Source organism: Barbus barbus (assembly GCF_936440315.1).
Source record: "Barbus barbus genome assembly, chromosome: 24".
In the NCBI taxonomy this organism is placed as follows: Eukaryota; Metazoa; Chordata; class Actinopteri; order Cypriniformes; family Cyprinidae; genus Barbus; species Barbus barbus.
Window position 1 is genome coordinate 26,611,490 of NC_136752.1, and position 27,741 is coordinate 26,639,230.

The window sequence follows — 27,741 nt, forward strand, 5'->3', positions numbered from 1 at the left end:
CAAGTGCTAAATAGCAAATAGAAGTGTGCAGACAGTAGAATCGCAGATAACTTTTACTTTACTTTTTACTTTTAACAAGTACAAATAGATGAGTTATAAAATCATAACAAGTTATAAAATCATTGTCGGAACATTGTTTTGAAATGTTTCTAAAATGTTCAAATGTCAAGTTTTCTTGTTGCTAATAAATTTTTTTTATGGCATTTTACACATTTTTCACCCAGAATATAACGTTATTTGAATGTTTATTTTTAATATTCTTTAGAATGTTAAAATGTCAGTTTCTTTTTGTGATTAGAACGTTATTTAAAGTAGCGTCATAAGGATGTTTTGAGATTTTTGTTATATATGTTAAATTTTGTTAGCTATATAACGTTATGAGAACGTATCAAATATTAATAAAGTTATAAGAACGTTCCACAAACATCTTTAAGAACATTTGGTCCTATAGCCCTAACACTTAGACTATATAATGTTTAAAAAATGTAGTGAAAATTATGAGAATGTTCCCTGTCAGCTGGAAATAATATAGTTAATAAATTATGAATATATAACTTAAATATATATTTTATGTTTTAATAAAAGTATAATTAACATACATCATTTAGTACAACATTTACTATCTACCCTATTTTCTTTAAAAACCCTTTTCATCATTCCAGAAAGAACAAGCTTTATTATAGTTCAGCTTATGTTTTTATTCTTTCCACATGCGAAGTGCTAAAAACAGCAAACATCGAACGTCAGTGAGAGCAGCTCGCTGATTGGACAAGAGGATCACCTTACAAAAGCCACTCGGAACGATGAGAGCTGCGCGCTGATTGGCCAGCACAATCACCTCACAGTCGCCACAATGTGTCACGAAAGCTGCGCGCTGATTGGACAGCAGGATCGCCTCACAGCTGTCACTCAAAGCGGTACCTGCAAGAGCTGAGTGAAACAAACTATCAGCTCCCGCCCACAAATTATCGGCTCTGTTTCGCTTTAAAATTAAAGGCGTGAGTGAATATGAAAGTGACCCAACGAGAAGAAAGGAAGAAGTAATTTTTTCTCAGGAGGATTTTTCCGAATATGACAGCGCGAATATGAATGTATGAATGTTACAGTGTTTGTCCTTCACTCCTCTGAAAACACCATGAGCTGAACAGGGCTTTACTAGAGGTGAGAGAGACATAGTCTTTTAATCAAGTATTCTGTGTAAACCATGTGGGATGTGAAATGAAATTGTGAATATGGTGTTGATATTCTTATGTGATGTCTGTAAACATTGTTTTGGTATTCACTCTGATTACATAACGCACATAATGACAGCTGCAGATGAATCAGTGTTTTCCTTCACACTTTCAAAGCTGATATTTTATCACTCTTATAATGTTGATGATCCATATTAGTCCTGATTCACAAGACTTTTTCTTTTAAAGGCTGAAATGATATCATATCAGTATCGAAATACATTCATCAGCAACGAGCTACAATATAACTGAATAATAACATTTCAAGATGTTTAATACATGGCTAATATTCTAGTAATATGCATGCTAATAAGCAACTAATTGGTGTAACCGTAAAATAAAGTGTTACCATATAATAAAATGTAATTATTGAATACAAATAACTGCTTTCTGCTGCTGAAAAGATATTCTGACAGATTGTACTTTCTTCTTTGGAACTAAACATTTCTCTTTCTCTCTCTGCTTTCCTTGTCCTTTTTGCATGTGAATGACTGTTTTGAGTAATGTGACTAATTCTCGGATAGGGCTCATTTTTGCATTCACTTCACCTAAAGCTTAAAGCTTCAGTGAGAAACCGATGGCTTTGTGGTCCTCCTCTCTGGATATTTCTGGATTCATCTGTTCTCTTAACTCAGTTAGCATGTCTGGGGTTGACATTATTCACTTATGGAGGAATATGATACCAGGAGGAGTACAGCAGCGATAATCTCACATGAGCATACTGACATTGTGTATCTAAGTACAGAACAGATTCTGAAATCTGATCCTGTGGTGTTTGACAGACAGATGGTCTTTAATAGCATCTGTAAACATGTATGTTATGGTCTGATCTTTGTGAGTAGCTGAGGACTTAATGTTCCATATCGTCCAGACAGTATTTGATAAAATGATCATGTCTGTTTGATCAAGTGCAGAAGTAACTGCTGACAGAATTCCTGCCGGCTTGACCTTCTCCAGAGGTTATGACAGAAAATCAATAATCCATTTGTGCTTGTGAGGGTATCAGATTGACAGAGTAGTGTGCAGAGTGAAAATCAACTGGATTGCAATTCTAAAAATAATTGCCTTTGTCATGAATTAGTATTTGATGTTGTTCTTTATATTGTATATATATGATGTTTAATATACTACAGTGTGAAGTGTGTCATTTCTGCACCAATAGTGGCACCAAATGTAACTCGAAAAATAACTACATTTTTACATCTTCTGAAGGAAATGTTGCTGCCACAATGCTAAAGGTTTGCAAATGCATTTTAGAGCATTGCTATGTTGTTGGTTGGTTGTGTACTGGTTCATGTTAAAGCGTCCACCTTCTAGTTCCTATGATATTCTGGTCTCTCAGGTTCTTTATTCGATATATGTCTGTAAATGAAAATTTACTCACCCTCAGGCCATCCTAGTTTTAGATGAGTTTGTTTCTTCATTGGAACAGATTTGGAGAAGTGTATCATTCCATCACTTGCTCACCAATGGATCCTCTGCAGTGAATGGGTGCCGTCAGAATGAGAGACCAAACAGCTGATAAAAACATCACAATAATCCACAAGTAATCCACACTACTCCAGTCCATCAGTTAACATGTTTTGAAGCGAAAAGCTCTGTGTTTGTAATGAACAAATGCATTAAGGCCTTTTTAACTTCAAAATGATATGAAAATACCTCCTCTATCCATAATATTGCTTTCTCCAGTGAAAAAGTAATCTCATCTGAATTAAGAGAGAAATTTGCACAGATCAAACACCATTTATAAGCCAAAATAGTCCAAAACTGTTCTAAACAAATATGTTGGTGGATTTTGATGTGAGAAGAAAACAGGAGATGGACTTTTTCACTGGAGGAAGTGTTATTATGGACTCATATTTGGTTGGAAGCAATGGTTTAAAGTTAAAATGTCTTAATGCTAGACTTGTTTTTACAAACATGCAGCTGTTCGCTTCACAAGACATTAACTGATGGACTGGAGTGGTGAGGATTATTGTGATGTTTTTATCAGCTGTTTGTACTCTCATTCTGACGGCACCCATTCACTGCAGATAATCCATTGGTGAGCAAATGATGTAATGCTAAATTACTCAAAATCTGTTCCCTTAAAGAAACAAACTCATCTACACCTTTGATGACCTGAGGATTTCTTTATTTTTTCAGCAAATGTCCATTTTTGGGTGAACTATTCCTTTAATAAAAGAAAACGGCAAACTCTATTCCATACAGTTCATACTGACCATACGCCACAATGTACAGGATCAATAAATGACGTCTCTTCTCCTTTCTCCATTTAGACTCAGACCATGAATTACGTGGGTCAGTTGGCGGGGCAGGTGTTCGTGCAGGTGAAGGAGCTCTACAGAGGTCTGAATCCCGCCACGCTGTCCGGCTGCATCGATGTCATTGTTGTCCGGCGGCCGGATGGAGCTCTGATCTGCTCTCCATTTCACGTACGCTTCGGAAAGATGGGCGTGCTGAGATCACGAGAGAAAGTGGTGAGTGGTACATTTAAGGTAACAGTGATATGACTTGATATTATATGTATTGACTTCTCTTCTCTCTCTCTCTCTGTCAATCAGGTGGACATTGAGATCAATGGGGAACCTGTGGATTTACACATGAAGTTGGGCGAGAACGGAGAAGCTTTCTTTGTCAAGGAGACAGAAGACGATCAGGTGCAAACATGCAAGCTCGGCAGTCACCAATATTCATGCTAGTTTCCTTTCCAAAACTGTGGTCACATAAACTTGTGCTCCATTAACTTCAATTCATATTAAGCACTGGAGACCAGAAAACGCAAGCTCAAGTTTGGTGACCTGAATTAGAGACATTTGACCAGTAGAGGATCTAAACATAAGAGATCTTGCGATTACATAAATGTGAAGCTGCATGGAAGTCTGAAGTCATTTCTCATGCTCAAAGCCTATTTTGAACCTGCTGTGATCTTAATCCAGCTTTCTAGAACAGAACAGCATTCTGGAACAGATCAGAGCGGTTATTCTGGAACACAACAGGATACTTTTAGAATTTAGAATGTTTTCAAAGTTCTAAAATTCCCAAAATAACTGCCATATTCTAGAACAGTACAGTGATTTTAGAACAAAGCTTAACTGTAAAATAAAATGCTATTTTATAACAGAATAGTGTTCTAAAATGGATAGTTTTCTGAATGGGATCATATTGAAAGTAAAACAAGAAGTAAATACAGGAACTGCATTGAGATCTTTGAGAAGAAAAGAGAAAAGAAAGAAGATGTTTTGTTTATAATAATCAGCCTTTGCGGTTCTGAGATCAGCAGAGTGAACATCCTCTTTTTAATTCCCACAGTCTTATTTTCCTAATTTCTTAGTTTTGTTGTTATTTAACACTGTAGCTTATTACACTGCACTTTACATTTACACAATAAAGTTACATGATTCATTTAGAGCCAAAACAAATGTTTTACTAATGTCTGTTGATAGCACACTGTGTTTACAGTACTGTCTCATGTTAACTTTTCTTTTCTGTCTTTCCTTTGTGATTCCTTACAGGAAGTGATTCCATCTTACCTGGCCACATCTCCCATTCCATCCGACGTGGGGCTTCTGATGGGCTCCAGCAATGAGAATGGAATAATGAAGAAGAGGAGGAAGAGGAGAAGGAAGTGTAGAATGGAGGATGTGAAGAGGGAGGAGAGCGTGGAGTTCTCAGAGGAAGAACTGTTCAACATCGACATCAATGACAGCGAGCAGCCTGATCAAAACAGGTCAGCTGACCCTTTTAGGCCATTTCAGAGTATAAACATAGTTGTATACCATAATAAAATACTCTAATAACATCCTAATAATCAGCATATTAGAGTGATTTCTGAAGGATCATGTGACACTGAAGACTGGGGTAATGATGCTGAAAATTCAGCTTTACATCACACGAATACTTTACAATTCAAATATATTCAAATAGAAAACATTTATTGTAATGATATATCACTATATTACTGTTTTTACTGTATTTTTGATCAAATAAATGCCTTAAAGACTTATTTTCAGAAAAATCATAATTATTCGAAACTTTTGACCAGCAGTATATAATTTCTAATTTTTAAAAAACTATATTGCTCAACATTGTATCTTCCTGCGTGTGTTTCTTTGTATGTAGAGATCTGATGAACAGAGGTTCATCCACTGGAAACAAACAAAACACAATTCACGGTCGTTCAGATGGAGAGTGGAGTCCTGTTCACAGGTAGTGTACAAACACACAGACTTGCTCAAACCTACTACTATTTGCCACAAAGGAAATGTTTATTTTCTGCTAATTATAAAACTATTGCCAAATAATCTCTGTCAGTGCTTTCTCTGAGATATTTTAGCTTTATTAGCATAGTATTGATTAGTTTTGCATACAAAATTTTAGTTTGTGCAATAAAGGAACCTGTTTTTCTCTCCAGTCCTAATGTGTCTCGTCCTTGCACACCTAAAAGTGACTCTGAGCTGCTTAAAGATCAGCAGGAGGATTCGGCCATGTTGTGGTCCTGGGGGGAGTTACCACAAGCCGCCAAGGTCAGAATTAAACCAACTCACTGACACATTCACCCAACTAACAGCAACTACAACATCCATGTAATTTGAAATACCCCTCATATAATAAACTCATACTTACTCCATAACAAAATGATGTATTTACAGCCATCGTTTCTGTCATCGAAAGCAACCGTCCTGCCTGCGTGCCCATTGTCAATCCCGGTCTCTGACAACACACATTTCAGAGTCATCCCGGACACGGCCGTCCATGGCCACGATAGAAACAGGACATTACATTCTGACGGCCAATCAAGCAGAGCGGCTTGCGTGATGTCAGTAGTGGAGGAGGGAGCGGAAAATACTGGATCCCGCCCACAAAATAAGACTGATTCCCCTTCTAAAAGAAAAGGTTATTAGTGCATTTGTTGTTTTTTGGTTAAAAATTCAGCTTGTTTATGTGTATTACATAATTCATGGTGATTCATGTGTTCTCATGCAGATAAGAAAAGCCGCCATCTGGGTTCTGACGGCGTATATTTGGATGATATAAAAGAACTGGAGCCAGAAGTGGCGGCACTTTACTTCCCTAAAAGGTGCGTTATCATATTGTCACCTCTCTGTGAAGCTGTGTTTTAACCCTGTAAAGCCTGACAAATGAAATAGTAGTCTGTAATTATCTATCTAATTTTAGAGAATCTATTGATTTTATTAAGTAAATGTAAGAATAATGTTATATTGTCATTAATATTTAAAGACAAACTCTTACTGAAGCAACTTAGGTTTACTTGATTATCCATACATCTTTTTTTTTTTTTTAATTCATGGTAAAATGTGGGTATCAAATATGGTATATTAGGCTTTTGGGGAATGTTTGAACCTTTTAGACAAAATATAAAAAATTAAAATATATAAAAAGTTTTGTATCGTTATGTTTTTATATTTGACACATTAGGCTTTTATGGCTCATACGGTATGATATAGTGAAAATATGGAGCTCATAACTGAGGAGGAAAAACACCTCAGAGGCCCAAACTGAGCAAAAATATAAAATTTAGTGCAGATGCTGATATTTATATGACCAAAATGTACGATAAAATTCTGATAAGCTTCAGATTGTAATGTAAATCAGTAGATTTTACTTCTTCAGTCCAGTAAGTGTTCATTTTAAAATATTACTAACAATATAAGAGTTTATAAAAATCTGTAAAAAATTACAGCAAAGACATGTGTACCACGACCTGAAGTGGAGACGTTTGCTTGCTAAAAAAGTATAAACCATCGCTCTGATGACAGAAGGCATGTAGTACATTGTGTACAACAGGCTTTTCAGCAAAGATTTTATCACAGTGATCATTTAGAGGACAAATTTGGGTATCAAATATGATGCAGCAAGCTTTATAAGGTTAATAAACATATGTGACTCTGGAGCACAAAACCAGTCTTAAGTCACTGGGGTATATTTGTAGTAATAGCCAAAAATACATTGTATGGGTCAAAATTATCGATTTTTCTTTTATGCCAAAAATCATTAGGACATTAAGTAAAGATCACGTTCCATGAAGATATTTTGTAAATTTCTTATCGTAAATATATCAAAACTTAATTTTTGATTAGTAATATGCATTGCTAAGAACTACATTTGGACAACTTTAAATTTTCTCAATATTTTGATTTTCAAATAGCACCCTCAGATTCCAGATTTTCAAATAGTTGTATCTCGGCCAAATATTGTCTGATCCTGACAAACCATACATCAATGGAAAGCTTGTTTATTCAGCTTTCAGCAAATCAATTGTATACATCTAAAAATTTACACTTAAGACTGGTTTTGTTGTCCAGGGTCACATATTTTTGATAGAATTGCTAAGATGGGTTATCCACCTTTTTCCTAACGAGCCTACTGCGTTTTAAATTATGGGAGGCACTTCCAGTTTGAGGAAGTTGCTCTCAAAAACACTGCAACAAATCATAAGATTGTCCTTATCCGTCATTTTGACTGAATGGGCTGTAAATTTTCATTCATTTTCTTTTTTCAGAAGTTCAGAGTATAACGTTACGTTGGGTATATTAATGTGATGTGATATAACAACAATATCTATAGGATAGCCCTTTTCCTTTGTATTCCGCTGTAAGTAAATGAAAAAAGACAACATATACTGTGCATTTGTGGTCTGCTCTCCCAATTTAATTTACGAGATAAACCATGAATAATTTCCTGGAATGCTTTAATTTTTCTCCCCAAATTCTCATGTCTCTTTCCAGGTTTGTTTTCACATAGATGCTGTAATATACTGTAGTATAATGACATATATTACTATAATGATATTTAACACATCCGTAATATTGCTGCGGTTAGAAGGAGGATCTTCAAGGAGTTATTCATGGTATGTTGAAAGTAATTTATTAGTGCTTTTACACTTATACATTTCCTTTTAATGACTGATAGTTGAAGGATGAGTAAAATAATGTCACTTCATACCCAGTTTTTGAAAATGCTTATCATTGCGTTGATAGAGTGAACATTTTGCTGATTGTTTACAGTGTAAACGAAAGTTAAGGTCCTTGCACACTGAATACGAAATTTTCGTATGCGTTTTTTCGTATTTGACGTCCTTTGCTATCAAAATGCTTGCTACGGATGCAAAAACGCAGAAAATCGAACCTAATCCGAATTTTTTTATGACGGACGAAAGTTTTGGAGGCAGTTTGTAAACGTAATTTACACAACGTGAGGTTGTATTTATTTTTTAAAATGCGAAAAATTCAGTGTGCAATGACTTTTACTCCCATAATTTGCACAAAGCATCATGGGGCATAGGAAAAGGTGGATAGCATCAATAAAAGATGGTATTTTGTGTGTTTTCTCAGTGGTTCAGAGCGTTGCGGTGAGAACGGCGTTCGCAGTGCGACGGTGTCTCCTCAGTCCATGTGCAGCTCGGGAGCCGACAGCGGCGTGGACAGTTATGACCTGCCCTCTATAGCCATCTCTCTGTGTGGAGGACTCACAGAAAACAGAGAGATCACTAAAGGTGCACAGACCCAATCAGCACCGCTCATTAATTATGTACAGCAGGACTACAAGCGCATTTGTTAAGCATTCATGTACATTACATTCCCTGTTAATGCATCATTATTGATTTCCTGTCCCTCTCTCTATCATCCAGAACATTTCCAGCAGAAGTCTGTGTCATTTCAGCAGTTTGCTGATAATCCATCCATCATTGATGACCCTAATCTGGTGGTGAAGATCGGCTCTAAGTGAGTGTCACATTACTGATATCGATTCTCATCTCATTTGTCTTGGACTGAAATAACAGCTGCTATATTTGTCTCCTTTTATCTGAGCAGGTATTATAACTGGAGCACCGCTGCTCCTATTATGTTGGCTATGCAAGCCTTCCAGAAACTATTGCCTAAGGTACACACACACTCTTGTACATCAGTGTTTTCATTTTCATTTCACGGATTCATTTGACTTCCAAAAGTCACTCTGTAGCATTTAATGTCTGTTTTGTAATTAAATAAATATTTAATACTAGTACTGGTATACTTTTGATTCAGTAATATAAATGAGTGTTTTTAGTATTTAATCAGATATACAGTTGTGGATGATACAGTTAAGGCAATAATTATTTTCAGGTAATAAATTAACCACAGGAATAAATTACATTTCACAATATATTAAAATAGAAAACACAAATTGTAATAATAATTCATAATATTGCTGTTTTTACTTTTAGATTAAATAAATGTAGTCTTGATAAACAAACACAAGACCATTGTAGTAATGCTGTGACCAAGTTTTCTCATCTGTTTTCTTGCCCTGTGTGTGTGTGTGTGTGTGTGTGTGTGTGTGTGTGTTTAGTTTGCAAGGCTCAGTCATGCGTGTTCTGTGCTGGAGTTTGTCTTCTGTCGTCTGCTTCGTTTCTTTCCTTCCTCAGTTCGTTGCAGTAGTTTCTTTCAATCCTCTTCCCTGCATGAGAGTTCAGCATTTGTTTGATTCTTGAGGCTTTGGTTTCTGAGAGTTTATTTTGAGAGTTTTTCAGTTGTTGAGCATTACGCTTGTGCGCATGTCCCTCACAGGCCACCATAGAGAGACTTATGAAGGAGAAGATGCCCAGAAACCGAGGAAGATGGTGGTTTTCATGGCGAGGAAGAACAAACAGCACCAAACCGGTACTCAGATACATACACCTCATCACCTTGGTCTTTGATTCAAATGGTCCACTGGAAGTAGACTTAGGGTTTTGTGACTTTCTGTGAAGTCCTGAAGTGTAAGTCCTTTGTGTTTGCAGGATTCAGTCTCAGGTGGTTCAGCATGCCCTGCAGGAGACAACACCATCACAAACAGGTTCAGATCTGATGGAATGATTTCATATATTGTAGTCTGTAAGCTTTCATATGCCTGACTGAACGTTTGTTTACAGGCACACAGACGAATCCTCCTCCAGCGATGAAGACTTCACTGCCAAACAAACCCCTGTCCCTGTTCACACAGACCCCGCCCCTGCAGGAGGGGGCATGTCCTATCAGAAAACGCTCCGCCTCTCTTCAGAACAGCTCGTAAGTATATTAAACATAAGAAATTTTAACTTTTTTATTATACCCTCTTGACCCTCTAACACTTGGACTCTCTATTCTATTTCTATTTATTTTGTTTTTTATTTATTAAAAAAAAACATGACCTTCTAACACTTGCACTTTCTATTTCTATTCTACTACTTTCTTTCTTTTTATTAAACAAAATATGAAAAACAATTAATATTCTCTATTCGTTTTCTATTCCATCTACTTTTCTTTTTATTTATTGAAAATGACCCTATAACACTAGCGTTCTCTATTCGTTTTTTATTATAAAATCAAACAAAAAAATTTAAATTAAAATTATTATACATATTATTGCTCTTTTGTTGGTTTTGTTTGCGTCAATTGTCCTCATTTTTAAGTCACTTTGGATTAAAGCATCTGCTAAATGACTAAATGTGATTAAAAAAATAAAATGATTATTGATTTAAAAAAAAAAATTTCACCTCTGTAAAGGATTTATTTAGCTCTTATTTTGATTTAGCTTCAGAACTTGAATCACTGAATCATTCAAATGAACCAATTCACTAGAATGATTCAAACTTTTCAAAACCACATTTGAGAAGAGGCCTTGTGTATTGGTGTCTCTGATTGTTTGTCTGCTGTAGGTCAGTCTGCAGCTCAAGGACGGTCCTAATGACGTGGTGTTTAGTGTGACGACTCAGTATCAGGGCACGTGTCGCTGTGAGGGAATCATCTACCTGTGGAACTGGGATGATAAAATCATCATATCAGACATCGACGGCACAATCACCAGGTATATAATCGTGAACATAATCGTAACCTTAGACAATAATATATCTGCTCGCATAACGTTGATGTCCTTTTGCAGGTCAGATAAGCTGGGGCACATTCTGCCCACGCTGGGTAAAGACTGGACCCATCAGGGCATCGCAAGCCTGTATCACAACATCAGCCAGTAAGAGCCCACCGATGCTTTCTCTGATGCTCTGATACGTCAGCAGGATGAAGAGGGAAATGCATCTCTGTATGTTTCACAGGAACGGGTATAAGTTTCTGTACTGCTCGGCGAGGGCGATCGGCATGGCTGACATGACGCGGGGTTACCTGCACTGGGTCAATGAGAGAGGAACCATGTTACCACAGGGACCCGTTTTACTGAGTCCCAGCAGCCTGCTATCAGCACTGCACAGGTGATTATACACACAGACACACTGAAAAAAGTGTTGCAGGATTTTCTACATTTCAAAATTAATCATAACAAAGTGGCAAGTGACACATTGAAATAAATGTAAAATTCTGAAGTAAAAAACTGAAATAGTATTTTCTTGTAAAATGTTCTGTAATAATCTGTTTTATTTAAAATTGCGAAAATAGTTTTTACCCTGCAGACACACACACACATTGATTCACTATATATTTTTGATTCACTATATATTTCATGGACTTCTGTTGATTTTATATTAAAGGGTTAGTTCACCCCAAAATGAAAATTCTGTCATTAATTACTCACCCTCATGCCGTTCCAAACCCGTAAGACCTTCGTTCATCTTCGGAACACAAATTAAGATGTCTTTGATAAAATCGGAGTGCTATCTGATCCTCCATAGACAGCAGGAAAACTGAAATGTTCCCAGGTCCAGAAACGTAGTAAATACATCAGTAAAACAATAAAAAAAATTGCGCAAACAAAACAAAAATAACATAATTTACCATTCTTCTTCCCCGAGTTACGTCTTCTGTCATTTTGGAGAGCACCTAAGAACGTATTTGACGTAATCAGCGTTGTTTATGTTCGGGAGGAAAGCGCGCGCATGAACGTAATCTGCGCATTAAGCATTGTTTATGCTTAGGGTAAAGCGTGCGTATGCATTGTGATACTCTCTAAATTGGCGGAAGACGTAACTCGGGGGAGAAGAATGGTTGAGTAAATTGTTATTTTTGTTTTCTTTGTGCAAAAAAAAAAGTATTCTCGTAGCGTCGCAAAACGGAAGTTGAGCCACTGATGTCACATGGACTGTTTTACCGATGTATTGACTACATTTCTGGACTTGGGAACATTTCAGTTGTGCTGATGTCTATGGAGGATCAGATAGCTTTCTGATTTCATCAAAAACATCTTAATTTGTGTTCTGAAGATGAACGAAGCCAAATTCTATTTGAATTTGAGATACATTATTTATTTTCAGATAGTATGGATTTGTTTTGCATGGAGATACAGAATTAATTACATTTTTTATGTTAAAAACTCTGCATTTGAACTCAAAGGACCTACGGTATAATAACTTTAAGTGACATTAGAAAGTGTCAGAAATGCTGGTACTAGAGAATATAACAAAACACATCCACACACTCTCTCTGTGTTTCCAGGGAGGTGATTGAGAAGAGGCCGGAGAAGTTTAAGGTGGCGTGTTTGACAGACATTAAGAATCTGTTCCTCCCAAACACTGAGCCCTTCTACGCAGCGTTTGGGAACAGAAACACCGTGAGTGAACACAGAGACAATGAGATTGTAAAATATTGGTTAATTGTTCATCATATTAGCCATATTAAAAAATAATTATTGACCAACTTGTCAGTCAAAATGGTTTGCATACCTAATAAAGATGCATGTACTGTAGATTATTTGTGGGGTGTGTAGTTTTGTAATCTCTCTGTCTGCTGTGTCTGCAGGACGTGTTTTCCTATAAGGAGGTGGGAGTTCCCTTAAATAGAATCTTCACTGTTAATCCTAAAGGAGAACTGATCCAGGAACATGCCAAGACCAACATCTCATCGTGAGTTTAAACTACTGATCAGTGTTAGGGAAGCGCCTTTCAAAGTAGTTTGTCATGCTACAAGCTACTCATAGTTTCAAGTAGTAAAATGAAAGCAGGTGCAATGATATTACACAGCGACTGAAAGTAGTCCCCAGCTAGGTAACTAGTTATGATATAGCTACTTATATAGGGACTACTTTCTACTTTCAGGTGCTGCGTAATATCACTGCGCCTGCTGCACTCATGGTACGGCAGCAAAGTTCCTTGATTATTACGCCGGAATGAGAGTATAGTTCCTAGCCATATCGGACTAGAAAATTGCAACTTTTCATTTTCCGTCGGTCTTAATGCACGATGTAACTACAGAAGAGTCCAGCTTTAAATAGGAAAATTATGTCATTTTCGAGCGAGATGCTAATGGTCTAATCCGATTCAATGATCTGTGCTAAGCTAAACTAAAAGTGCTACCGCCAGAATGGATTCAAAAATGGTGAAACTCAACTGTTTAACTCTAGGGGAGTTGTAAAATGAGCCTATTTTCAAAAAAAAGTAGAGTGTTCCTTTAAGTTTATCAGACATTCTAATGCTTTATATGTAGCACACACAAAACCTCCAGTGTTCATGGAAAAATTACATTGTTTCGAAAAGAACTATTTGCATGCTACTGATAAATGTAGTTAAGTCTGTCCTGTTACTACTTTTATTTAGTTATTCTTGTAGTTAGCACTGCTACTGACTGCGTGTTTGTAAATGCTTTATATGAATGAGTGTGTCAGCTGTGCTTTACCTGTGCAGGTACGTGCGTCTAGGTGAGGTGGTGGATCACGTCTTCCCGCTCCTGAAGCGCAGAGGTTCCTGTGATTTCCCCTGCAGTGACACCTTCAGCCAGTTCACCTTCTGGAGAGAACGGCTCCCCCTCGTGGACGGACAGATGGCGAACACCAGTCGCTGAACATCTCACATAAACGGACGCTCACAGGACGACACAGGCTGAAAACCAAAACTGAACATACTGGAATAACACACAAAATACACGTGTGGGTCTGGACCTCAGAAAAGACTGCACTTTCTTTCAAAGAAGTGATTGTGATTTAGAGTATACTGTTAGTAGATTTGTAAAAATGAGCTCAGATGCTGGATATACTTGACTTTTTTTCAGTTTTGCTTGTGGCGATCACAAGCTTTTGTGTTGAAAAGCATCTGTTAAAATATTAATGTACTGCAAGAACAATCCATCACGTCAGGATAGTTACTGTCAAATTTCACCAAATCATTTGTATTTGTTAAAGTCAGACTGAATGAAACTGAATAATGTTACATATCACATAATACACCTTTTTCACATTTCCGGGATTCTCAGCAGCGGAAGTCATCATAGTTGGGTAAACGTCGAGAGCAGTGAATGGGAGGGCATCACAAATATATTTCTTGCATTCTCATTTTCTGAAACTGCAAAAGAAAAACTCTGCAATAGGGTTTTCACGACTTTCAAAAAAGGAAAGAAATTGAGAGAGACTGATAACGGCGGTCAGAAGAGAGAACGATGTCAAATTTACCGTCCCTCTCATAGACGCTGCATTATAAAAAAACCTTGCATTATTGTTAACTAGATTTTTTGTAATTTGATGCAAAGGTGATATAATACAAAGTACAGTGTTATAAATGTATATACATTTAAAAAAATAATGAAAATATAAAAATCTTTTGAGGATTTACGGTGCTGATGACCGTTGAAACACGTCATCACAGTCTTGTGAAAAGGGTCCATTTAAAATGTCCAGGTCATAATTCACTCCAGAATCAATATTTTACAAAGTGATTTTTTTTTTTGCATTGTGACTGTCAGTCCTCTGTTGTGTGTGTCATGTGTTGTGTACATATTTGGTTTGTTTCCTGGCCTTGTTTAGTGTGATTATTAGTTTATGCTTGTCCAGCTGTGTTTGTGTCATTAACCTGTGTATTTAAGTTCCTGCCTGTTCAGTTTCGTGTGGTCAGCCTTGCCTTGCCTTGTTTGGAGTCATTAAAGACCATTATTTTGAGTTTATCCTCGTCTGCGTGTTCCTGTATGCTCCTCGTGTGTGCACCGCGACAATCAAACACTTTTTATTATTATTTTCTATAGCAGTTAGAATAAATAAAGTTTAAATTCGCGTAAATATACTTTATTTTCTTTATGCAAAATATGACAACGAAATTTCTTTTTCTAAGATTTACTCATTTATTCTCAGAGAAGTTGTTATTAGAGTACTAAGTAATATTATTTTTATTTTGTCACATCATATCACAGTCATATCTCAGCCGTAATCTGATATTCCTGCCTTCATGTGTTTTTACGCAGCACTTTGCTACTGAAGAAAAATATACTGTAATTTTTTATATATATAACTTGATAATCATGGTCCTGTTTGGGTTTATTCCATTTTAAAGAGGGTTTCAGTTTGTTTTAACGATTTACATATTTAATATCTGAGACAGACTCATCTGTAGTTGATATAACTAGTTTTTTGTTTGTTTGTTTTGCCTTGTTTGCCTTTTTACTGAAAATTAGTCATTATTTCCAAAGAAAGATATGATTGTATTGATGGAGGTGTTTGTATTTCTGATATTCTTTCAGTGAAAGAGCAGTACTCATGGGGAAATTCATCTGTTTTGCTTTTCAATAAAATATAACATCAAATATAGTGGCACTCTGATTTATTGCAGGTTTATCTCATTAATCCATAATTGGAAAGTAGAAAATCTCATCATAATTTTTCAGTCTATACAAGTGCTGAAATTCTTCGCCATAAAATGAGAATGACTTAAAACACAATCTATGATCCGCCAAAAGAAATAGGTTTGAAGCTCACCAATAATCAAATAACTTACATTAATTCTGATTTTAATAAAAACAATATTTTTTGTTCAAATATATTTATTGAACATTTTCCAACTTTTAACAGAACACATATGAATGTAAACCATAATCATTAAACAAATCGGCAAAATAAGCATAAGCAGATTTGTCCTAGGCCATTAAAAAGGAAAAGAAATTAAGTGGATAACAGACACTAAATATATATAGATTTATATACAATACAATACAAAATCAGAATCTTATGCACTCACTTGAGGTACATGAATAGGAAAACTCTTCCACAGAATAGTTGACAAATCAATCCCTAGATTATTGATATAAGTCTTCCAGACATTATAAAACTGACTGGCCATTAACTAAACATTAAATAATCCAGTGAGATTAGTTCCATTAAAATCCTGTGCCATCCAGATATAGTCAGAGTCTTAACACTTATCCATCTCATTAATAGGAAATGTAAGAAGATTGTAAAGTCTCTTTTCATTTGATAATATCAAAGCTTTATCCGGCAGACCAAGGATCAACAACAATCAACTCCTTATCAAAGATATTACTCATTTCAGATACAATTTTGTCCCAGTATCTTTGTAACTGATTACATGACCAAAGACCAAAGACCAAAGTGAGGAGGGTGCCAACTTGTGTTTTGCAGTGCACTGAAGGCATATAGAGGTGAAAGGGTTAAATGCATGTATACGATTATAAAACAGTGTTTGATATAATATTTGACTTTTTTTTTTCAACTCCGTAAAATGTGATAATCTTTGACACAGATCTGAGATTATTGGGGGTAACAGGTCACGCGACGGGAGGCGTTCCGCGGTGCGCGCGCTCATTGGTGCGCGAGTCTGGGTCCGAGGTTCTGCCGGTTCTCTTGACCCTGACGTCACATCAGAGGAGAGGAGAACACCTGCTGGTCTTGTATGGGACATGGAGGAGCCACTGGTATGAACATAATTTGTCTGTTGTTTAGGTATCTTTGCTTAATTATTTGCGCGTATTATAATAACACAACGCGACGCGCCAAACTACATCGCTTTTGTTGTAAAGAAAGAACGCTTTGAAGTGTATCGTTACACAGCTTTGGTAGTTATAATAGCTAACTCATTTTGTGAAGTACCTTAGCAGTATGAACACGGCGAGAAAAGTGTTTTTGTTTTGAAAATAAACTACGAAGGATGCAAAAATTCACCTTTATGAATTCAAATTATATGATCACATAAATCTTTTTCCAACCTTTTCAGAAGTTATGGTTATAATTTGTAGTGAAGTGAAAGTTTTGACATTGGTGGGGACCTAACAACATCCAACATATTCGCATGTATGATAGACTTTTGACCACAGTTTCATTTCATCTAAAGTCTTTATTTATAGCTATGGTAGCTAACATACTCATAATTCATAAAGAGAGTTTTCTTTATTCAAAGTTTATCTAAACAATATGGGACCTATCCAAAGCTCTGTTAATCCTAAAACAGTGACAACGGCATCTCTATCCTTACTTAAGATGTAAATGTATTACTTTTTTGTTAACCTGGCAACACAATCCTTACCTGGTAACCACAAATTTGCCATGGGTTTCTCATAATACAAAACAATATCAACAACAACAACAACAAAAACAAAAACGTGGTTACTACACTTCTACTGTAATAAATGGTTAATTTTCTTAAGGGATATGTATCTGTGTATACTTTTCTTTTTCTTTCTTTCTTCCTTTTGTTTTTCTAACTGTCTTAATGGTATGTTGTTTTGTACTGTTTAATAAAAAAAAGAAAAAAATAAATCAGAAAAAAGATTCACGATACGCGCTCCGAAATCCCGATCTGAATCAAAAGATTCACGAACCTACTCTGAAATCCCAGACTGAATCAAAAGATTCACGAACCTGCGCCGAAGTCCCGATCTGAATAAAGATTCATGATACGCGCTCCGAAATCCCGATCTGAATCAAAAGATTCACAAACCTACTCTGAAATCCCAGACTGAATCAAAAGATTCACGAACCTGCGCCGAAGTCCCGATCTGAATAAAGATTCACGATACGCGCTCCGAAATCCCGATCTGAATCAAAAGATTCACGAACCTACTCTGAAATCCCAGACTGAATCAAAAGATTCACGAACCCGCGCCGAAGTCCCGATCTGAATCAAGATTCATGATACGTGCTCCGAAATCCCGATCTGAATCAAAAGATTCACGAACCTACTCTGAAATCCCAGACTGAATCAAAAGATTCACGAACCTGCTCTGAAGTCCCGATCTGAATAAAGATTCATGATACGCGCTCCGAAATCCCGATCTGAATCAAAAGATTCACAAACCTACTCCGAAATCCCGGACTGAATCAAAAGATTTGCATACCTGCTCTGAAGTCCTGATCTGAATCAAGATTCATGATACGTGCTCCGAAATCCCGATCTGAATCAAAAGATTCACGAACCTACTCTGAAATCCCAGACTGAATCAAAAGATTCACAAACCTACTCTGAAATCCCAGACTGAATCAAAAGATTCACAAACCTGCGCCGAAGTCCCGATCTGAATAAAGATTCATGATACGCACTCCGAAATCCCGATCTGAATCAAAAGATTCATGAACCTGCTCCGAAGTCCCGATCTGAATCAAGATTCATGATATGCGCTCCGAAATCCCTACTCTGAAATTCCTACTCTGAAATTCCTACTCTGAAATACCTACTCTGAAATTCCGATCTGAATCAAAAGATTCACGATACGCGCTCCGAAATCCCAATCTGAATCAAAAGATTCACGAACCTACTCTGAAATTCCGATCTGAATCAAAAGATTCACGAACCTACTCTGAAATCCCGATCTGAATCAAAAGATTCACGAACCTACTCTGAAATTCCGATCTGAATCAAAAGATTCACGAACCTACTCTGAAATCCCGATCTGAATAAAAAGATTCACGAACCTACTCTGAAATCCCGATCTGAATAAAAAGATTCACGAACCTACTCTGAAATCCCGTTCTGAATCAAAAGATTCACGAACCTGCTCCAAAGTGCCAATCTGAATCAAGATTCATGATACGCACTCCGAAGTCCCAATCTGAATCAAAAGAGTTGCAAACCCGTTCCAACGTCCAATCTGAATCAAATGATACACGCTCCGAACAAAGTCTGATCTGATTTAAAATATTCTTGAACCTGATACGAAGTTCCGATCTGAATCAAATGATTCGCAATACACATGCCGAAGTCACGATTTGAATAGGCTAACGATTCATGAACCCGCTCCGAAGATCCTTTCTGAATCAAATGATTCACGATCCGCGCTCCGAAGACCTGATCTGAATAATTATTCGCAAACCATCATTTCAGACAACAGTTCAGTTGAGTGAGTCATTTACACTGTAACTGCTCCGACTTATTTAAACTCAAATTCGATGCGCTATCAAAAAAACAGATCAAAATAGCCATTCATTTTTAATTTTCGACATCGCTTGTAATGATTTTTAAAAGCAAGTAATGATGGCTGAAATGGAGCTTTTCGAAACTCCGAGTCAGTTCAACCATTGCATGGCAAAGTGATTCACTGTCTCTAAGCGTTCCAATCGGATGGCGTTCAGAGCCAGACTCCCTGATGTGCAGGAGATCTACGTCATTTTTATAAGCTCGTAGCTCGCAAGTCCATTCACAAATTTAAAATAGTTAAAATAATCAATAGTTTTGTTTGCTTATGTTTAACAAGTAGACAAAATAATGCCCCACAAAGATTTTTTTTAAACTTTTATTTGAATGGCTTTGTTTTTATGCAGCTAACAAAATACAGTATGTTCTAAGAACGTTCAGCTAACATTCCCATTAGGTTATATTTCAACAATGTTCTCTGAACATTCCAAAAGTCTAGTTTTTTAAATGTTTTAAAAACGTTTTTCTTAGTTATGTATACATAATAGACATTACATTTCAAAATTGCAAACATTAAGGGAAGTTTTTTTCAATGTTCTAAAAGAAGTAGTGACATTTAAAAAAGGTAAGAGCTAGAATATTTCAGAAAAAATGTTCAACGAGCAATTTATAAATAAAGTGTTTTTGCTAATGTTTTTTGAGAATATTATTAAAGATCATACTGAAACATTACTGGAACATAACTTTAAGGGAACCTTCTGACAATGTTAGCTGGGTATGTAAACATTATATTGTTGTTTTGAGTCTACTTAAACTTATGTTGTTTTTTTTGTTTTTTTAATCTTAATGAAGATGTAATCTTATCAAATGAATACTCATTTTTGGCCCTTCAAATATGCAAACTGCACATAAGCTAAATGCAACCAAATACAAGGATTGCTGTTTTGCTACTGTTTATGTATGAACTGTTTAAATTTATTTTTTATTAAACGTTTGGTGTCTACTTAAACCTGTTTAGGTAATTTCACAAAGTTTACATAATGTCTTATTTTGGTTGTATAAAATTAAGAAGTAATTGTGAATAAAATGTAAATTTTATCGAATTAATGTTTATTCTTCAGATACGCAAACCATGCTTAACCTACATGCAACCAAAATTATGTTTTGCGTTTACAGTTTTGATACTGTTTATGTTTTAACTATTATATTTCTGCTTTATTGAACATGTAATATTATGGATATTAGATTGTGGACGGTGCAGAAGCTGATGGCTTTTTTGACATTCTGGAGGAGAGGAGGCGGAGCAGTGACTTAAGCTACGCCTTCCGGACCTTTAACCCTCAGCCATACCGTGGGGCCATGCCTATTTCAGCTGCCGCTCTCAACAGGATGGTGCTTGAATCACAGCACCTGAGCTACATCATACAGGAGGTGAGAGACAGAGAGCGATGCTTATTGAAAGAAGATGCCACACCAGTTTTTCTCACCGTCTCTCGCTCACACACAGATTATGGTTGAATGTGACGAACCACGTGAGGTGCTTTTAGAGAAGGCGTCTGCGCTGCTGGACGAGATGAGTCAAAACCTTCAGATGGGATTCATTCGTCTGCTGGGCTTCGCAATGAACAAAGTTTTTAAGAGAGTCTTCAGCTCTATACACGTCAATGAGGATGGACTCACACGGGTTAGAGTTCTTCTGTTCTTTTAAAAATACATTTCCCTTTAAAAGGAAAGCTTCACTGAATTCTGGCTTCATTCAGCTCCAGCAAGCCATTCAGGAGTATCCCGTCATCCTATTGCCCAATCACAGGAGTTACATGGACTTCATGGTTCTGTCTTACATCATGTTCACTTATGACCTCTCTATCCCCGTCATTGCAGCTGGAATTCGCAAGTATCTATTGATTTTTAATGTAATTGTAGGTGGTAAAATCCCACAGTCACATTATATTTGGAATGTAAAATGCAACTAAATGTTTTCAAATCGAAACATAAACATAAAACTACTTGTATTCAGGCTGTGATAGTAAGTTATTTCTCAACTCATCTCTATCCAAATCTGTCCATGTTTATTTCTCTTACAGCTCTGATGGGGATGAAGCTGATTGGTGAGATTTTTCGGCGGTCAGGAGCGTTTTTTATCCGTCGTGCCATTGGCTCAGACAAGCTGTACTGGGCGGTGCTGTCCGAGTACGTCAGAACCATTGTGCGGGTGAGAATTGATTTTATTATTAGAGGTTATTTGTCTAGAAATGATCGTACAGTACCATTAAAAGTTGTGGGGTTGGTAATTTTCATTTTTTTATTTCAAGAAGTCTCTTCTGCTAACCAAGGTTGCATTTATTTGATTAAAAATACAGGAAAACATTATTATTGTGAAATATTATTACAATTTAAAAAACTGTTTTCTATTGCAAAATATTTTCAAATGTAATTTATTCCTGTGACGCAAAGATGAATTTTCGGCATCATTACTCCAGTCTTCAGTGTCACATGATCCTTCAGAAATCATTCTAATATGCTGATTTGATGCTTGAGAAACATTTCTGATTATTATCAATATTAAAAATAGTTTTGCTGCTTAGTATTTTTGTGGAAGCCATTTTTTTCAAGATGCTTTGGTGAATAGAAATATTCAAGAACAGCATTTATTTGAAGTAGACTTTTTTTTTTTTTTTTTTAAGGAAAATTATAAATGTCACTTTTGATGTTTAGTGTCACTTTTGATAAATTGAATGCGTCTCTGAATAAAAATATTAATTTGCAAAAAAAATTTGCAAAACTGTTTCAATGTAAGGAAGAATTTTTTACATATTTGTTCTAACATTTAAATTTAAATTTACTAGACATAACACTAATAATTTAATAACCCTGATAAATGTAATCTTTAACAAATCATAAAATGAATATCCATCTTCATACTGTACATTATAAATTCAGTTGTGGAATATAAAATAATTCATTTTAGTTTTTAATGCTTAATGCTCTTTCAAAAAAATGGACTATTTACTTTTTTAATGCATGTTCCTGATCCTGATTTGTACAATTAATTAGTGCACATTATTAACGATCTCTAATAATACTCCTGAATATGTTTCCACAGAAACACTTATTTAGCCCCAAAAATATAATTCGCACTGAAACTCACAGTAGTTGTTTTTCTGCAGACAGGTTATGCTCCGTTAGAGTTTTACGTTGAAGGATTACGGAGCAGAACGCTGAAATCTCTCACACCAAAACTAGGTAAGCTTGTAGTTAAGATAGTTAGCTGTAAATGTGGGGTTCTGCATGTTCTCCAGTTGTGTTTGGATCCTCCCAGGAATGATGCACATGGTGTTGGAGCCCTTTTTTAAAGGAGAGGTGTTTGACATCAGTCTGGTGCCCATCAGCATCAGTTATGAGCGAGTGCTGGAGGAGTCGCTCCTCGCTCACGAGCTGCTGGGAGTGCCTAAACCGAAAGAGACCACAGGGGTACAGTCTGTTTAAAACACAAAGAGAGCCAAAGTCTAATGTGTTTAAGGAAAGAACCTGGTCCTGAGCTCTTGCTGTGCATCTGCAGGCTTTGCTGAAGGCCAGGACTGTGCTGAAGGAGCATTACGGCTGCATGCATGTGTGCTTTGGCAACCCTGTGTCAGTCAGAGACCTGGTGAAGGGAAAAATAAACTGCAGACAGTATAATCTGGTACCCAGGTAATAAACACACTAGGGTTAGTATTGTTAACTAAACCTAAAACTAAAAAAAAAAACTTACTTGAAATAAAATACATTTTATTTCAAATAAAATCTACAAAAAAATAATTTAAATTGGTTGATCATTCATTTATTATGAATAAAATTGTTCAATATGAGACATTGAAATATTAAAACAACAAAATGATATTGAACTAATGTTCATCAAAAAAAAAAATTTATTTTGTAAGTTTTTTTTTGTCCAAATATTTTGCCAGACTGATCAACTAATGATTTTAACTCCCTGTCAGAGTATTATTTTTTTAGTTGACAGCCACCACCAGCATTTTTGATCATATTCACAAATCTTTCATGACACATTATTTTGTTATATGAAATATTATGTTGTATTAATATGTAAACAGTGAATATATCCAAAAAAGGAACTCTGTTTAAATAAATTTAGATATTTGAATACAAGGATTGCAAAAATAACGCCACCCAATAACGTTGTGCAGTAAAGCACAGAAAATGTCACCAATGGTGGGGAAAGAGTTAAAAATCATGATTCATATTCAGTCCCCACGCTGCAAATGCAAGGTCACGTTTTTGCATCTTGTTATTCCATGCAAATAGACAAATACTGCACAAAATATACTCCATACTGCAGAAGCACGAAAAAACCTCACTCTCTTTTGTCTCATTAACAGAGACCTGCCTATGAAGCCCAGTAAGGAGACGCAGGAGTTTGTATCTGGTCTCGCTCACATGATCATCCGTTTGCAGGAGAGAAATGTGGTACTGAGCCCCTGGAACCTGATGGCCGTGGTTCTCCTTCAGAACCTCCAGGGCATGGATTTGGACCTGCTGACTCATAAAACCCTGTGGCTGAGGAGACTCGTCCTGCGGTTTGGAGCTCATCTCAGATGGCCCAGTAAGGCTGTGTGTAGAGATAAGGCTCTATAAATAAACGTGGTATCGCATTACACCATACTACATAAAAATACAATCAGCTGGTGGCTTCAGTGCTTTATAGACAGCTTCTGCTGAGAAAATATTTTTGACTTATTTACAATGGACATCTATAGGGCAGGACGTTAAAATACAAGCCAAAACTGAACATTACACATAAATAAATGAGACTAGCATGATTAAAATCACTTACAAACCGTTCAAAATAAGACACATGCCTTTGGTGTGAGAGACCCGGGTTCGAATCCACTGTGAGACACCAATGTGTCCCTGAGCAAGACACTTAACCCCTAGTTGCTCCAGAGGCGTGCGACCTCTGACATATATAGCAATTGTAAGTCGCTTTGGATAAAAGCGTCAGCTAAATGAATAAATGCAAATGTAAATACCAGAAAAAGTTGAAAATTTGATCATCTACTGTTTTCCCACAACTTTAGAGCTCAAATAACATTTTTGTACATAAGAATTGATTTTACAACCATAAACCCTCTGGAATTGCCCATAGACTTCCATTGTACTGTAAGTGCATTACTGTAAACACAACATTTTGACAAACAACAGCAGATGCTGTCCATATAGAAAGCACTAACATATTATAACTTGAGCTGTGTACTTCACTACAGTTAGAATATTCATGAGCTCATTCCAAGGGTTTTCTGTGTATTGTGAACATTTTGTAAAGGTTCTCTCTCTGGGACTAAAGCCAAACATGTGAATGGGATCAGCAGCATCCGAAAACAATAAAAAAAACCCCATTCAGGGCCGTTCCTACAGCAACCACACATACTGAGCTCAATATGGGGCAAACAGGACAGAAGTTCTTAAGTTTGTGTGTCGAGTCTTTTGGATAAAGAAGATTAAGTTCATTAGAACATCTAAAAAAATCTACTTTTACAGTGTTTATCATTTAAAAGTATATTTGAAGAGTTTATTTGCAAAAACAGATAACTCGGATAACAGATAAAGGTTTTTTTTTTACTGTTGTCATGTTTTTATTGTGTTAGTTAGCTGTATTTTGTAGTTATTTAATTGGAATGCACAATGAAAAAACATGATTTTCGATTGATCTGTTTTTGCAAATGAACTCTTAATTTGTTGATATGAAAACATACCATTCTCTCCTCTTTTTTATGTGTAGAGAATATATCGGATTCTGAGGTGACGTCATCGAGCGTGAGCCTGCATCACTCAGTGGTGCGCTGTGAGAGGGGGCGTGTCTGTTTGGTGGAGGAGGAGGGGCCAGGGCCTGTCACTCAAGAGGAGGGCGTGTTCAGACGTGCTGCTGCTGTGCTCATGTGCGCCTCCTACAGGAATCAAGCAGTACATGTATTCACAAGACCAGCTATGGTGGCGGTCGCTATGATAACAGCTGCAAGAAATAGGACAGGTGAGTCGTATCACAGGAAGTCAACTATATAGGGCTACATGATTTCATGGAATCCACTCATAAATATGGAATTTACTGTATAATGTATATTAAGTTTTGTGTTCCACTGAAGAAAGAAGTCAAACGGGTTTAGAATGACATGAGGGTGAAAAAATTAATTATTATTGTCAAACATTTGAACCAAGGTCACTCTGTTGTTTCCTTTCTAGACGACGTCTATCATCATTTTAACTTCCTGCTGGAGCTCTTTTCCAATGAGTTTGTTTTTACTCCTGGTCAAGCAGTTCAGGTGAGTGACACTGTTTAAATAACGCTGTTAAACACATGACATCCATCTTAACATCCGTTTCTCTCTCAGGACTTTGAGGAGGGCTGTTCTTTGCTACAGCAGTCTGGTGTAATCGGCCGCTCTGATGAAGAGATCTATGTGAGGGAGAATGGCCAGGACACCATCATCTTCCTCAGAGCGATTCTGCAGCCTTTCATTGAGAGCTACCAGGTGATTATAGTCATTTACACAGTTGTCCAGGCAGTTCACCATCTTCACTGGTGAGTAACAATACCTTTAAATACCAGAATTAAAGGAATAGTTCACCCCAAAAATGAAACTTAGCAGAGAATCTCCTCACCCTCAGGCCATCCAAGATGTAGATGAGTTTGTTTCTTCATCGAAACAGATTTGTAGAAATGTAGCAGCATTACATAACTTGCTCAATGGATGCTCTGCAGTGAATGGGTGCCGTCAGAATGAAAGTCCAAACAGCTGATAAAAACATCACAATAATCCACACCACTCCAGTCCATCAGTTAACATAAGCGAAAAGCTGCATATTTGTAAGAAACAAATCCATCAAGGTGTTTTTGACTTCAAACCTTCGCTTCTGGCTAAAATAAAGAGTTCATAACTCATAACAACGCTTCCTCCAGTGGTAGAAGCCCATCCCCTGTTGTTCTCTCACATCAACTGTTTTGGACTGTTTTCACTCCAAAACTGTTGCTTGATCTGTGCATATTTCTCTCCTGATTCAGACAAAATTAGTTTTTCACTGGAGAAAACAATATTATGGATAGAGAACTCGTATTTTATTCACAAGACGTTAATTGATGGACTGGAGTGATGTTTTATCAGCTCATTCTGACGGCACCCATTCACTGCAGAGGATCCATTGGTGAACGAGTGATGTAGTGCAACATTTCTCCAAATCTGATGATGGAGCAAACTCATCTACATCTTGGATCTTGGCCTGGGATGAGTACATTTTTCCAAATTTTCATTTTTGGCTGAACTATTCTTTCAATATAAATGACGATGGTGTGTGTTTAGGTGGTGTTCAGGTACCTGTGTGAAGAGAGTTCGCAGACATTCAGAGAGAAGATGTTTTCAAACAGCATCTGCAGTTTCATCGTGAAGCTCTTTATTTCAGGTGTGGGTTATTTCCAGTTGGAGATTTCTGTGAAATAATCTTGTGAATTATGTAGCAGATTAATGCAATCAGATTATGTTATAATTAAAACATTATCTTCAGTCTGTCTTTTTCTTTCAGGTGAAGTCGAGTCGTACGAGTGTTTATCGTCTGACCTCCAGAAGAACGTTCTCTCAGCTTTGCTCAGGATGGCTGCTGTGACCAAAACTAAAGTGTAAACAGCTTCAACACACATCTAAGAAGTTGAATTTGAAACTGGAAGTGATTTATGAACATTAGTTAAATAATAACACCTCTCTCTGTTTTTCAGTGATGGCCAGAATGAGTTTCAAGTGAATAAATCTGCAGTGAAGAGAATATGGGACATGCTGAGTAAGATTATACACAATATTTCTGCTCTATTGTGTACACTGTAAAAAAGAAATTTAAGACAACCAGCTTCAGCAGATTTTTGAGTTCTCTCAACTTATTTTTGTAGGACATTCTCAACTTTTTGTTGTATAAACTTAAAACAACAAGCTGAGAAAACTCAAAAATCTGCTGAAGCTGGTTGTCTTAAAATTTTAAATTGGCTCAACTTTTTTTGTTTTTTTTTTACAGTGTAGTGTAGTGAGTTGTACTTCCTCTTCTTCATTACAGGTAATGGATGCACCCCTCAGATCAGTGTAGACGCCAGACTGTGATGAGAAGAATCGGGCGACAGCGACTCTTGATTCTTTCATCATAAAATAGTACTGTATGCGTTTTTAGTGTCAAACACAGAACAAACCGGCAGTAGCTGCTCTAGATGAAGAACATCATTTATTTTCAACTGAACAATTACTTTATAGATCATGTGAAAATCATACAGATAATAATGGTATTCAATGGCATAATATACATTTATCTTTTTAAAGTATTCTTTTAAAATTCATGTTTAACATGCAGTTTAACACATTTTTCATTTTGATAATCAAATAATTGCATTTTTAATCGCATAAATTTGAAACATTTTTGTAAGATATCATTGTTAATAAAATCTTGATTACTGTT

The 27,741-nt window shown here is 36.4% G+C and overlaps 2 protein-coding genes across 3 annotated transcripts; both read left to right on the plus strand.

Moving 5' to 3' along the window:
• The first annotated feature begins 904 nt into the window (after positions 1-904).
• Positions 905-15,697, plus strand: LOC306843733 (phosphatidate phosphatase LPIN1-like). Its single transcript, XM_079375377.1, has 20 exons — positions 905-1,161; positions 3,512-3,712; positions 3,797-3,892; positions 4,748-4,962; positions 5,355-5,441; positions 5,647-5,758; positions 5,885-6,128; positions 6,219-6,312; positions 8,588-8,748; positions 8,884-8,977; positions 9,068-9,137; positions 9,803-9,895; positions 10,015-10,070; positions 10,147-10,282; positions 10,912-11,060; positions 11,136-11,222; positions 11,305-11,457; positions 12,635-12,749; positions 12,938-13,041; positions 13,819-15,697. The coding sequence occupies exons 2-20, from the start codon at positions 3,521-3,523 to the stop codon at positions 13,973-13,975; spliced, it is 2,415 nt and encodes an 804-aa protein (XP_079231503.1). The 5' UTR covers positions 905-1,161; positions 3,512-3,520; the 3' UTR covers positions 13,976-15,697.
• Positions 15,698-16,714: 1,017 nt separating this feature from the next.
• LOC306844387 (dihydroxyacetone phosphate acyltransferase-like) lies at positions 16,715-27,741 on the plus strand. Of its 2 annotated transcripts, none has more exons than XR_013781913.1 (16): positions 16,715-16,825; positions 20,503-20,688; positions 20,765-20,941; positions 21,018-21,147; positions 21,342-21,469; positions 22,425-22,500; positions 22,577-22,728; positions 22,817-22,947; positions 23,637-23,860; positions 25,037-25,285; positions 25,495-25,574; positions 25,644-25,784; positions 26,415-26,709; positions 26,830-26,923; positions 27,020-27,081; positions 27,349-27,741. XR_013781913.1 is itself a non-coding variant. In XM_079376479.1 (16 exons), the coding sequence occupies exons 1-16, from the start codon at positions 16,811-16,813 to the stop codon at positions 27,390-27,392; spliced, it is 1,989 nt and encodes a 662-aa protein (XP_079232605.1). In that variant the 5' UTR covers positions 16,715-16,810; the 3' UTR covers positions 27,393-27,741. The 2 variants fall into 2 exon arrangements, 1 of the variants encoding a protein (XP_079232605.1); XM_079376479.1 differs by having other exon boundaries at positions 26,610-26,709.

Bases quoted from the DNA above. Each gene is read 5' to 3' on its own strand.
- LOC306843733 (XM_079375377.1), top strand. From the start codon at position 3,521: ATGAATTACGTGGGTCAGTTGGCGGGGCAGGTGTTCGTGCAGGTGAAG. The intron at 8,978-9,067 runs GTGAGTGTCACA...TTATCTGAGCAG, and splicing joins GTGGTGAAGATCGGCTCTAA to GTATTATAACTGGAGCACCG. The intron at 12,750-12,937 runs GTGAGTGAACAC...CTGTGTCTGCAG, and splicing joins CGTTTGGGAACAGAAACACC to GACGTGTTTTCCTATAAGGA.
- LOC306844387 (XM_079376479.1), top strand. The intron at 21,148-21,341 runs GCAAGTATCTAT...TTTCTCTTACAG, and splicing joins CGTCATTGCAGCTGGAATTC to CTCTGATGGGGATGAAGCTG. The intron at 22,729-22,816 runs GTACAGTCTGTT...GTGCATCTGCAG, and splicing joins AACCGAAAGAGACCACAGGG to GCTTTGCTGAAGGCCAGGAC.